This window comes from Eubalaena glacialis, chromosome 8 (genome assembly GCF_028564815.1).
Source record: "Eubalaena glacialis isolate mEubGla1 chromosome 8, mEubGla1.1.hap2.+ XY, whole genome shotgun sequence".
Lineage (NCBI taxonomy): Eukaryota > Metazoa > Chordata > Mammalia > Artiodactyla > Balaenidae > Eubalaena > Eubalaena glacialis.
The window spans coordinates 128,664,524-128,677,795 of record NC_083723.1 but is presented as its reverse complement, the minus strand read 5'-3'; the positions used below and the strand labels follow the sequence as shown (position 1 = coordinate 128,677,795).

Genomic DNA, 13,272 nt, shown 5'->3' with positions numbered 1-13,272 from the left:
AAGAGAGGATCTGAACAGCAGCCGAGGAGAAAGACAAGTGATGCAGGAAGGAATGAGAATTTGATTCATGGCTGATTTCTCAGCAGCCAAAACGAAACATGACAGGAGAGTAGTGTCTTCCTATTACTGAAGGGAAATTGTTGTCCACCTGGAATTGTACCAAGAGATTAGCATCTTTCAAAAATGAGGGCTTAACAGAAAATAAGGTTGAACAATGATAATTTATAAAAAAAAAAAAAAAAAAAGTTTGTCACCAAGAGGTTCTCATTTAAGTTAATTCTAAAATATTTACTACAAGCAAAAGAAAATAACCCCATAAGGAAGACCTTGAGTGCAGAAGGACTAATGAGCAAAGGAGACAGTAAATGTGGGAATGCAGCTAAACAAAGTATACTGTTTGTTTGAAATAATAATGTTTCATGAGGCCAAAACAAGGGAGGATTGAAATAGTGATCGTGAAAGCAATAGTATTTAAACTGAGATCACTTAGGGTCTTTGTAATGTTTAGGAAGAGAGCATAGATATTTACTAACATGAGCGTTTGCTACCTTTGGGTAATATAGTTTCTGGGAAACCACTGAAAAATAGAAATAGAGAATATAACTTTCAAACATAAAGACAACAGAGGATGCTAGAAATAAATTCAAACATGTCAGAAATCACAATAAATGTAAGTGAACAAAAGTTCCAGTAAAAAACAGAGATTTACAGACTGGAAAAAAATATATAGGTATATGTTCTTTTTGAGACATAGGTAAAAGAACACAAAAAGATACATATATATATATATATATATATGTATATATATATAGAGAGAGAGGAAGAGAATATATATCAAAATGGAAATTTAAAAAATATAATCAATAATAATGGATAATAGAAATACTGAAGTATATTTTAATACCCTGAAGTATATTTTAATACTTGGGAGTTTGCTTTAAAAGCAGAAACTTGAGATAAATTTGTTGCTTCAACTGTTCATATTAGAAAAGAAACAAGACTTAAATTAAGTTTTTAATTTAAGAGTTTGAAAAAGAACAATGGCATAAACCCAAGTAAAGTGGAAGGAAGGAAATTAAAAAGATAAAAGGAGAACTGACTGAAATAGAGAACAAATATAAAACAGAGAGGATAAGCAAAGCAAAATATTTCTTCTTGGAAAAAACTGATAAAATTGAAAAATCTCTATCATAAATGGTCAAGATAAAAGAGAGAGAAAGCAAAAACTATATTGGGAATTAAAAGTGCAATGTAAATAAAGATGCTTTAGTGTATAAAAGGATAGCAAGAGGGTGAACAGTGTTGTGATAGTTTATTTGAAAATTTAGATAACATGACCAAAATGAAGAAATAGAAAACTTTAATAGTGCTATAACCAAAGAAGAAATTGAATTTATAGGTAAATGTCTTCCCGTGAAGAAAACGCCAGGCGCACATATTTTATAAGTACATGTTCCTTCTACACATTCAAATAAACCCAGTCTTACACAAAACACCCCAGGCTCCTCAACTCATGAGTTAGGATAACCCTGATACCAAACTTGACAACGACAGTGCAAGGAAGAGAAATTAGAGATGAATTTCCTTCAAAAACACAGATACACAAACTAAACCAAATACAAGGAATTAAATCTAGCAATTTATTTTAAAAATACATCATGAACAATGTAAGGTCCAATATTAGAAAGATAATGAATGTAATCTACCACATGCATAGATTAAAGAAGAAAAATCATGTGGTTATCTGAGTAGATGTCGATAAAAACATTTGCTAAAAGTTAGCATTCATTCATAAAAAAAATGCTTAGTAAAGTAGGATGAGTTTGTTAACTTGATTTTAAAATCCTACAGAAATATCATACTTGATAGTGAAACATTGAAAATATCCCCTTTAGCACCGGAAGTCAGACAAAGATGTGTGCATCCACTACGTTTATGAAGTGTTCTACGGGAGGGTCCTGTCAACTTGCGGTAAAGCAGGAAAAAGAAAGAGAAGGCGGGGTTAGAAAGGAGGAAACAAACCCATTACTTTTTAAAGGCAATCTCGTTATTTACTCAGAAACACAAAGGAAAATCCAGATAAATTCGTCAGATAGTTGAGGGTTGCTATATATGAAATCATGTGCAAAAATCAACTGGATTTCTGTACTTTAAAAAGTTAGAAAATATAGTTTTTAAAATGATAATTGTTTACCATAGAATGAAAAAAAGGCACCAGGAATAAATATTTTTATATGCAAGACCTTTATGGAGAAAATTGTAAAACTTTATTGAAAGATGTGAAAGAAGGCCTTAACACCTGGGAAGATTTACCTGCTCACAGGTTGAGAATAATGATGTTAATTCTCCCAAACCTCCGGATTCAATACAATTTTAACAAAAATCTCAGAAGATTTATTTTTTTATTGTGTTTTATTTTTTATATTTATCTGGAAACTTGACAGGCTGATTCTGAAGTGTATTAGAAAGTGCAAAGAGCCAGAACTGGCAGGGCACCCCTGCAGGAAAGCAGAGTGAGAGGCTGCCATGCTGTGATGCAGCAGGTACCAGGTACTGGGGCGTGTGAGATGGGGCGGGTCTGAGCGCACAGAGACTGGGGGACCCCGAGCCCAGGAGGCCCGGAAGTGGCCCCTCCTGTGGAATTCGTTGCTGATGGAGTCGGCATTGCAGACTGGAGGGAAGAAGGGCCTTCTCTGTAAATTGTGTGGCAAAAACTAGGTGTCTGCTTAGAAGATAACCACTCCTCATCCACAAAATCAGCTCCCAGAGGTAGGACTCACCTGTGAAGGGCAAATCTTAAATCTTTTAGAAGAAAATATACGATGATATCTTTATGATCTTGGGGTAGAGGAGAATTTTTTAAACAAGATGCCCGAAGTGCAAACCTTAAAGAAAATGATAAATTAGACTGTATTAAAATTAGGAAATGTGAAATACGCCAAATCACAAACTGAGATAAGGTAGTAACACACATGTTAACTGACCAAGTATTCGTGTGCAGAATGTCTCAAGACCCCCTACAAAGCAATAAGAAAAAGACAAACAGCCCAACAGAAAAATGGGCAAAAAACACCACAGAAATGTCATATAAGAGGAAGCATGAATGGTGAACAAACACACACGGTGCTCAGCCTGATCAGGAATGGAAGACACACACAGTGACGGCACCAGGAGATACAATGTAACAGCTACCAAATGGGCAAAAATGTGTATCTACAAACTGGTGAGGATTTGGAGCAGGAGGAACGCTTGTGAGCTGATGGCAGGCGTGTAAATTGGTGAAATCACCTTGGGACTCTATGTCCTAGCGATTCTACTAGAGAGCATTCTCTCCACCTGCCTGGAGATGGGCAGGGATGCTCATGGCCACACCATTTGAGAGGCAGGTGAAGAAGAAACAGGCCCGTGGTCCCCTTGATTGGACAACTGACTGGAAAAGTCAGTTAGGATGTGCTGAATGTATTAATGCAGCCAGAGAGCAGTGAAAACACGCAAACCACAGCCAACGCAAGACCCAGTCGGGCCTCAGAAACGCCAGGGTCAGCACGAGATGCAAGTTGGAGGAGGATCTGTTTGACGTTGTTTCATCTCATTAAATTCACACCCAGCAAAAGCAAACACTGTGCCCATGTGTGAGAGAAAGTCTGCGGAAAAGGAAACCGTCACCCCAGAATTCAGAGGACTTACTGTGTCTGATGGGGAGGACTAGGTAGGGCCATGATGGATGCTTTGAGTATCAGGTGCAATTGAAACGCTGCATTTCTTTGGCAGAGGGTGGGTAACTGGGCGTTTGCTGTCTTATTATTCTTTATAACCAGTATATATTTTATAAAATGTCTAATCTTTAATTAAATACCGATATAAAATATTGATATTTTTGAATTACAAATTAACAAAACAATATTTCTAACAGTCAAGAGAACGTCCCCATGAGTCGGCAAGGGAGATGCTTTCCAGGAACCTGTGACACACATTTAAACATGGGGTGTATTTCATGCGGACATAAACCAATATGCATTTATTTTATCTCTTTATCAACAATGTTGCTCTTTTCTCTCTCAGCACGGGGAGCCTTGGGTGATGTGGAAACAGCCCTGTTGCATCGTGTAAATGTGTCAGGTGGCGTCTCCTCAAAACAGAAATCCTTTTAGGAAGCCAGAGGGCGCTGCGGCCCCTGATGGGGAGGTGCCTGGAGGCCGTCTCTGGTGCCAGGCCTCACCGCGGGCACAGGGACACAGTGATGCAGGCTCTTTGGGGACGGCCAGCTCCGCCCCCTTTGGAGACCAGACAGAAGGTGCAGAGGAAGCTGCTGGAACTTCCCCCCCACCCTCCTCCCTCCCTCCCTGGGAACGAAGCCTTAAGCGCTGTCTCTGGTTCTGGTATATTAGTGTCAGGGAAGCAGTTATGCTCTGGGATTATTTTAATTCTTTCTGACAGTTAGCAAAATCAAATCCCCAAATATCGTGGCAGCACGCTACTGTAGGTGACTCAACGTAAAGTGATGGACAGAGGACACCTCCCGGGGCCGCGCTGTCATGGGCGGGGCTGCGATCACAAGAGCCACCAAGCGCCCTCCTGCGGCCGCTCCGCCGGGTCTGGACGGCCAGTCCCGCGTGGTCTGCGTCACACTCGGGCAGTGGGTGCCGCGTGGGAAGCGGGAAGCCTGAGCCGAGGAGCCTGAGGACGTCTGCACCGCGTGCAAGCTTGAGCCAGAGCTCAGAGCGGGGCGGGGGGAGACCCTCCGTCGTGAGGATGCTCCGTCCAGTAGGCACCCTCGGACTTTTCTGGGTCAACGCTTTATTCAAAAACTGGAACTGTGGGTGTGGAAAAGCTCCCTCCAACACACACACATATGTGTGATGGTGATAACCTGGTGATTCACGGTCATGGTAAGAGTAACGGGGCAGAAAACACCAGTAGGGCCTGCGTTGGCTTGTTCGTTCTACGCATCACGTCCCGGTTCCCTCGGTAAACAGACCCCAAGCACCTCCTGTGTGCTGACGCTGTCCTAAGCCTGGGCCCACCCTGCCTCACGGGAATGTCCTGTCTGTTGAGCTGCGTTCTAGGCAGGAAAGCAGATAAGTAAGCGCACATTCTGTTGGCTGGGGATAATGGCTCTGGGGAAAAGTAAAGCCGGGCAGGGAGGGGAGGACCACACGGGTGAGGGGCGATTTGATACTGGGTGGAAATAAGGTGACTTTAAACCAAGACGTGGAGGAAGCGAGTCATGTGGACCCAGGCGCCCAGGGAGCAAACGGCAAGTGCAAAGGCCCTGAGGCAGGAGCACCCCTCCCTGCCCCTGGGAATGCTCAGGCCTGAAGGAGCAGCATGGGGGTGGTCGGAGGTGCCAGCAGGGCAGCGCCACCTGAGCGTGAAGACCTTGCACCTGTGGCAGGAACCTGAGACTTGACCGTGAGTGAGGGGTGCCCCCAGGAGAGGATGATGTGACCAACTTGCATTGTCACGGGGCCACTGGGCTGCCTGCTGGGAATCAGCTGCCCCAGTGCTGGGGACCCAGGCCGAGCACAAACCAAGGCCCCGCACTGGGTTTCTAATAGTGAAAAGTCTGCATCAGGCTAACGAGCTGTTGACATTCTACCTTTATACTTGGAAAATATATATTCATAGTGAAGAAATGTTTAAATATGCATAAAGCTGTGGGTTTTCTTTCTGAAAATCAGCCAAATATAAAAGACAGCTGGATTGAATTATTATCTTGCATGTTTGGGTGTTGTCTTAATGAGTTAGCAGAGTTTGGGTGGGTAATGAGTTAAAGCATACAAAATCCCTAAATTATGTCGCATTTATTTATAAATGTATTTTCTTCCCTTTGTTTCACAAAATCACTGATAATATTGTTTAAAGAACATTTTCATAAAATCTATGCATTTAGACACAAATGATCCAGCTGTAATTGTACACAATGTATAAAATGTGGAAGTATTTTCATCAGAAATATAAAATACATATGAAATTGCAAATTAAATTTATATGCCTTCAAAAAGGCATTTTTAAAAAAATTCAAAATGAACTATTATCATTATAAAACAAAATATAATTAATAAACAGCAAAGCTTTAAATCTAAAGTATTTAAATAAAGCTGAATTTTTTATTCTATTTTTTGAAAATGTAATCAAATTGTAGTTATTTTTATAAAAATAAAGTACGTGCAGTTTAGCTTCAATATGCATCTAGTTGCCAACGTGATGAACCAGGAGCATAATTTGTGGCGTTCCATCCAGACTGACATACAGGAAAACTGGTAACTAACAGGTGTCATTCCAGTTGCAAAATGCTTTTCCGCCGCTGCAGGTACTGCGACGGTCCGTGAAAACTTGCAGAACAGCAAACCGAGATGCAGGGAAACTCGAGAGTCGGGCATGCAGCCCCGCTGGGAAACGGGGCCTCTTCAGGCACGAACCCTTTGCTTTCTGGCTGAGAGGCAGGTTTGACAAGTTAATTAATTTGTGTCTCCTCTCCCCCCGTCCCCCTCCCTGCACTCCTTCCTGCCCTGCCGTTCAGACCCTCCCCGGCCCCTCCTCAGCTCAAAACCCTCGCGGCGTTAGGTGGCAGCAGCGTGTTGCCCAGAGGACACGAGGGTGTGCAGCTCAGCCAGGGTGGCCCTGTCGATGACGGGGTCAGCACCTCCGCTCGGGTCCTGCTGGGGCCCCGTCCCCTCACCCTGCGGGTCTGCAGGGGAGAAGCTGCCAGGGCCCCTGGGGTGTGTGCCTCAGTGCAGCCAAGCCCTAAGCGGGGGCTCGGCCCAGTGCCTTCCAGCTGTCCTCGGGCAGGTGTCGGGCAGCTCACCTCTGGTCCTGGGAGGACCGCTGCTCACGTGACTGCCTGCTCTGAAACACCCCCTTGGCCCCGAGAGCAAAAAGGGGAGGTGCGGGCAAGCTTGCCCAGAGCGCCGACGAGCGGGCCAGGCACCTGGAGCGTCGGGGTCAACCTTCTCTCAAGCCTGCTCCCCTTCCCAGGACTGAGTTCAGCCCGACAGGTTCCGAGCAGTGGTAGTCTCTACGGGAGGGTCGAGTCACTTCCCGGGCTGGTGACCGGAGGCCACGCGATTTCAATAAGGCTGATCCCAGGGCGTGGGGGACAGTGGGTCCAGTCAGTGGCCCCCGAACGGTCTAGACTGCCCACTTCCGCAGATGCCTCTGGGTGGGACCAGGTGCAGAACGGATGCATGTCTCTTAGGGTGGAAATACGCAGGGGATGCAGATCGGTACCCCCAGGAGCAGTGCTCTTGGCTCTGCCAGAAGCCGGCTCCACCCTCTCCCTAAGGACCCCAGCCCCCTGGCGTCCGCCCACCTCCTGCACCCTGCTCCCCGCCCTCGTGCTTTCTAATGGGCCACGGCCATTAAGTTGTCCCTGTAGCAATTTAGATCACAGAAGAGACTTCTGCACACCCTTTCAGGTTAAAATCACGAGGATAAAGAAAGAGGCAAAATTATTCCACTGTAGCTACGTGTTTAAATTATATGGAATGCTGCATAAATTGTCAAGTGCAAAGAATTATTCTGATAAATTAAAATACTAATTAAATAGGCTATTGCAGAATTTTGAGAACATTGTAGGGCTCTGCTCCTCCAGGTAATTTGCATATCCTTCATCTAGTGAATTTAATTTTAAAGGACTTCTTTTCGTGTTTGGAAACCCTTTTTGTCTCCCGTGAAGATAAGAATGGGCTTTATGCATTGTTCTCGCCTTTATTCAAGCAGCTCCTCCAGGGGTCTCTTAGTCCTGGCCTGCTGGTGGCTCACGCCCACCAGCTCGGAGTCTGCATTTGGTCATGAAAATAGCTTGGAGCCGACATCCGACAGGACATGTAGCCCCAGCAAAGCTTTTCTTTTCCCCTCAAAGGCCTCAGCAAAGCCTGAAAAAGTGGCAGTGAGTTCCCCGCCTCGGTGGGGGGTGATGCTGCAGTTAAACGTGTTTCCAGAGAGAAGGAGTGGTTGCTGGCCGGGAGGGGAGCACGGGGGCTGGTGCCCGTGAACCCAGTCTGACTGCCTGATGGAGGTCACGGCGTACATCTGGGTGAGGGATACCACATACGAACGTGTGAGATCCAGTCCCACTGAGCGGAAGGGATGGGTGAGAGGAAGTCCATGCAGCTGTGCAGGGAAGTCTCAGAGGAAATACACACAGTGATGAATGTGTAAGAATGATGCTGGGGAAGGTTCCAGAATGGCCTGAGAGTTACAAAATGTGCTCAAGACTACTGGGCTTGTTGCTCTTTTAGGTCAGTTTGAGCTAAAATAAATAAATATAGATAAACAAACAAAAAAACCCCAAAGGGTTGTGCTTAAGATAAATTGTGTACCTTTCACACATGCTGGAAAAAAGGCACCATTACAGTGTCTCTGTTTGGCTATCATCCCCACCAATGAGAAATTTCAAAGAACGAAAAAATTAAATAAAGAGCGAGGCAGGCTTTGTTGAAAAGGACTTGATGCCCAAGACTGAGAAGTTCGCAAAAGAGCACGAAACCACGAGAAGCGGGTTGAAGTCCCACGGACGCGCATGTTCCAGCTGCCAAGGGGACTTGCAGGTGTGATTGGAAACCGCATCAGCCATCCCTGCGGGGAGTTTCTTGGCTGAGAGCAGGAAGATGGGGGCCCTGGGTGGGTTCTCGGAGGACCCCAGCTCCAGGCAGCTCCTCGGGGCCCTGTCGCTCTCTGGACGAGGATGGAGGTGGGCTGGAGGTGGACTCAGAGTTGGGCACAAAGGTGGCATGAGTCACGATTCCGGCTCGAGTTGTTAGGAGGTGCCACAGCCTCAGGAGGCTCCCATGAGCATCACAGCAGAGGCTCCTCGTGTCCTCCGTGAGAGATCCCCTGGTGGGGACAGCCTCAGCGAGATGCAGAAGGCTCATGCTGTCCTTGGGGTTTTGGGGGCAGATTCACCACTTGCTGAACAACAGCTGCCACAGAACAGAACCTGTGGGTTAATGTAAAGCTGAACAATGGTGACTGGTCCTCCCCGCAGGGTACTGCTCCTGGGTCTGTCCTGGTTGTGTGTGCACCCGTGTGTGTGCCCGTGTGTGAGCGCCCACGCGTGCGGTTATTTGGAGGAGGTCCCCTTTGGGGAGGGGTGGTTAACACCCTGCGTCATGTGAGGAACATAATAGGATCGAAGGATGGAGCAGACATTGCAAATCGAAAGAGAATGGGGACAGACGTGGCGTCCTGACGCAGGTGACAGTGATGGGCCCCCTGCCCCGCCTGATCAATCACACCTGCGGAACAGGTGATGCTCCTGGGACTTCCGTAGCGGTTAATGGAACGACCGGGAAGACAGTGATCCCTCGTGCTGATGCTGGAGGGACGAGGTCACGTCCGGGCCGCTTTCCAGTGCCTCCCGGACGCTCTGACTGCCCGCAGGACGCACCTCCAGCACGTCCGTCCCATCCTTCCCAGGGTTTTCATTTCTCAGGGACAATTCCCTGGAGTGCCGTGTCACTTCTCAGTGACAAACCCTTAACGGACGCAACCCCTTGTCAGCACGAGTCTGGGTCCCTGGGCTCCCTGGCTGGACCCTCAGGCAGGACGTGGACCCTGAGAGGCGGTCAGCCCGGAGGGTTCGCAGTGGCTGCACTTGGGGACGGTCACCATGAGGGTGAAATGACATCACTTTCCAAGGCAACGCCCATGGTTTTCCGAGGATGATGCCGCCATCAGGAACGTTGCTCAGGTGGGCTCCGGGGTGACCTTCCAAGCAGCTGATGCCCCTTCTAGAAGTTTGCTTTGTCGGAGGTGCCCGTGGGAAATTTTCTGGTAGAAATGAGGACACGTGTCTTTCCTCCGCAGCCTCTGAGGCCATGAGCTGAGGTCGGTCAATAGTGGGCCCCATTCCCACGATGGTGGCTGGAACAGGCCGACTGCAGACGTGTTCAGATGCAGGGAAATACGCATTTTAGAATCGAGGAAACGTGACATGTTAAGACCTAGACTTTGGGTAGAAACAAAGCACTGTACGTATGGGGCTGGAGCCAGCTGGACCGGTTACTGGAGCTCATTTTTACTTTTTCAGGAATTTTTTGAGCCGGTTATTAAACACAGCCATTATGAAAAATTAAGTTTTACACACTTGCAGTTACTTACGTTAAAGACAAAAGGCCTCAATACCCAGCCAGTCGTCTGTACATTTCACCACTGCCAGGCGCTGCGGCTCCCCTCCCCCTCCGCACCCCACTCGGGGGCCCGGAGCTGTGTTCACAGAGGGCAGAGGTCGGGGGCGTGTCTGGCAGGGAAGCGGCTGCCAGGGCCTGGGACGAGGAGCCAGCCCGGACCCTGGACTGGCCGGTGGCAGTGGTGCTTGGGGGACACGGGGCAGCTGTGCTGAGACTGACTCCCCACCACGTGTGCAACGGGGGCAGGGCCCAGGCACAGAACCTTCTGCACAGCGTCGCGGGGTGGGGAGGGGATCTTCGGGGAGCGAGCAAGGCCCACAGTCGCCTCGGGGCTCCGCGGGCTTGTGCAGGACACAGCCAGGACCTGTCCCTCGTCCCTCAGGCCCGTCCCCGCAGCCGTCACACTGCCCGCCCACTGGGGACCCATGGCGGCCGAGCCTCAGGTGTCTCCACCTGGCCTTCCCAGCAGGTTTGCTGACCCCTGGACTGGGTCATCTGCCTCTTACTGCCCGGCTGGTTTGTTCATTCCTGAGCCTGGAATGCCTGTCACTTCTCGGCAGGAATAGTGGAGTACTTTTAATTTCCATCTTTACTTTGTGCTTTGTGTCCCTCAGCCTATTGAAGACTCACTATTATCCCCAAGGAGCCTGTCATTCAGAAAAAGGCCTCCTTTGTTCACAGGGGAACGTGAAAATCAATTGCTTTATACTCTATCTCTTAAGAATATTCTCCTCCATTCGAGGTTTACCTTTGGGCCACTGCCCCCTCCTTGCCCCTCTGCACCCCCCAGCTTAGAGGCTCTTAAAGTGCTGGTGCTCTAACCCCAGGTTGGCGGCTGCCCCCGCCCACCCGGTGCATGCATAATTACCTAAATGTAAGAAATAACGTTGGTTTGTTCAAAGGAAAACTTTCTACCAGACGATGAGAGAGCCCCAGAGGCGGGGGAGGCAGGCCATAGCAGGATCCGGTTTGTATCCCTCTGAAAGATATAATTTCATTACCCAAGACTAACGTAGGTGTTTTACAATAAGAGGTGAAAGTAATTGCTATTTTCTTGCTATCTCGTTCTGCATTAATCACAGTTGCAATGCACTCTTCCTTCTTAGGGTTTGCAATAAAATCTATTTTTTCTGGTTTTCGTTTCCAAAATGACAGGGGCTTTATCCGAAAGAATACTTTTACAGAATCGTAAGCCAAGGTCAATTGCTTTGTGACACACTTCCTCTCCAAGAGGTGGGGACCGCGGCTTTGCCGTGCTGGCATCGGGATTAACTGGGCTTCCTCTCCGGCTGCTAATTGTTTCCAGGGCTCAATCCGCTTGGTCTGACACGGAGGGTAATTCATTCTCTGAGAGTCTTCCTCACTCTAAGTCAGGAACGAACTAGGATGAGGGTTGATTGTGGTGGAGGCAAATTATTATAGGATGTTCTCCTGGGGCAGGAGTAAGAGGGGTACAGCAGCTCCCAGGACTCACGGAACGAAGGTGCAGTTCAGTCTTGCCTGCTAGCGAGTGTGTCTTGTGAACGCGGAATGCTTGTGAATGGAACCCAGTTCCCAGTGATTATATACTTGTAACCATCATATCGTTCGAAAGTAAGGCTCTACAGTTTGCAAAGCAGGTCTGCCCACCATTTCTCAAGCAGTCTTCACAAGGATGCTGTGAATTTCCTATGGACGTTCTGTGGGCAAAGCTGGAGGGACTCACGTCCTGGCCCTACGTCTGCCAGCCCCTCGGTGGGGAGCCCCCTGCCCCGGTTTCCGCCCCAGGCTTGTCCACAGCACCCGTTAAAATGGCGGCCTGGCAGTGACTATGGAAGCGTCTGCAGAGGGAGAGGCTCAGGGTGTCTGGAGAACGCTTGCCTCTCAAAGCTGACCGCTTACTTCTTAATTTCCCCTAACAGTTGACAACAAGGACCAACTGGAAAGAATGTCTGGACTGAGAGTTCTTCAGACCGGAGTCGGCTCGGTGAGTAGCTGCGGCAGTGTGGTCCGGGCGGCCTGGCGGGCTCGGGCCGCGGGCGGAGGTCAGTCGGCGCCAGGCGGGGGGCTGTGGTAGCAGGGGCCCCGGCGTCTGGGCCGGGTTAGTCCTCCCGTCGCGTCGGCGGAAGTGCTGATGCGCCGTGCCAGGCTCGTCTGACACTGTTTGGTTGCCTTTGAAATCGTGATTCGGTGTCTCCCCAAGAAAAAGCGGTCCTGGCTAAGAAAACATTGGATCCTTCGGAAATGTGTACTTCCTCCTTCAGACGATTCTCAGTTGCTGAGTCTATGTAGCAAGAGAAGTTGCTCTTTCCTCTGGGTCTGGTGGGCACACTTTTGTCTTCCTTGTTAAAGACGTGTATGGGGCGGGGTGTGAGAGGAGGATGACCGCTGATAAATTTAATGACCCTCAGAGGCGTCGTGTCCCAACGTCGCTGCGCTGGCCTCAGCAGCAGGTACTTGACCAAACTCTCCATCAGCAATTAGAGCCGATGGCACTCAGCCCCAGGCCCTGGCGGACGCCTGAGCCCCGATCGCGGGCAGTTAATGAATTGTACGCACGACGGCGGACGCGACTCCTCTCGGGGGTGGTTGTCTGCGCTCGCACGTCTGAAATCCCAGATTTCACGGCACCCGCCGTGGCAATAATTAACCATTAAGGGCGCTTATTTACGATGCTCCTCGCCCGGGGCGGAGATGCCCCCACGGAGCCACTCGAAGGCCAGCCGCTGTCTTTGGGGGAGGCTCCGCTCAGCCGTCACGAGTCCCGGCTCTTGAAATAAGAACTTGCTTAGTGGCTGGTCCTCCGCAGACAGAGCCTCCAGCTCTGCAGGCCGCAGGCGGGCGCCTCGCCGGGGGCGCTGGCCTTGAAGTCACCGTGTTCCCGGCACGCGGCGGGCACGGCGCGGACAGGAATCGGGTGACCGCAGGCTCATCAGAGCGCGGGGCTGGGTTGATGAGGCTTTGACAGCCGAGGAAATCCTGGTCTTTTCTCCCGAAACTCGCAGTAACTTTGGCGGCCGGGGAGGGGGAGGGGGACGCCGGGAGTCTGTGGGTCCCTAAGACCATCTGTACCCCATGGGGTGCAGTGACTCCTGGCGGGAAGGGCCAGAGGGCTCGGAGGATCCAGGCCCGCGACGGAAGGCTCTGATCCGCGGCCCTT

General features: G+C 49.1%; 1 protein-coding gene across 1 annotated transcript in view; it reads left to right on the top strand.

Annotated features, from left to right (window-relative positions):
* The window catches only part of PTPRN2 (protein tyrosine phosphatase receptor type N2), a 702,618-nt gene that overhangs the window by 428,876 nt on the left and 260,470 nt on the right, over positions 1 to 13,272 (top strand). The window contains 1 exon segment of the mRNA XM_061198224.1: positions 12,035 to 12,099. Coding sequence (XP_061054207.1) covers positions 12,035 to 12,099 — 65 coding nt within the window.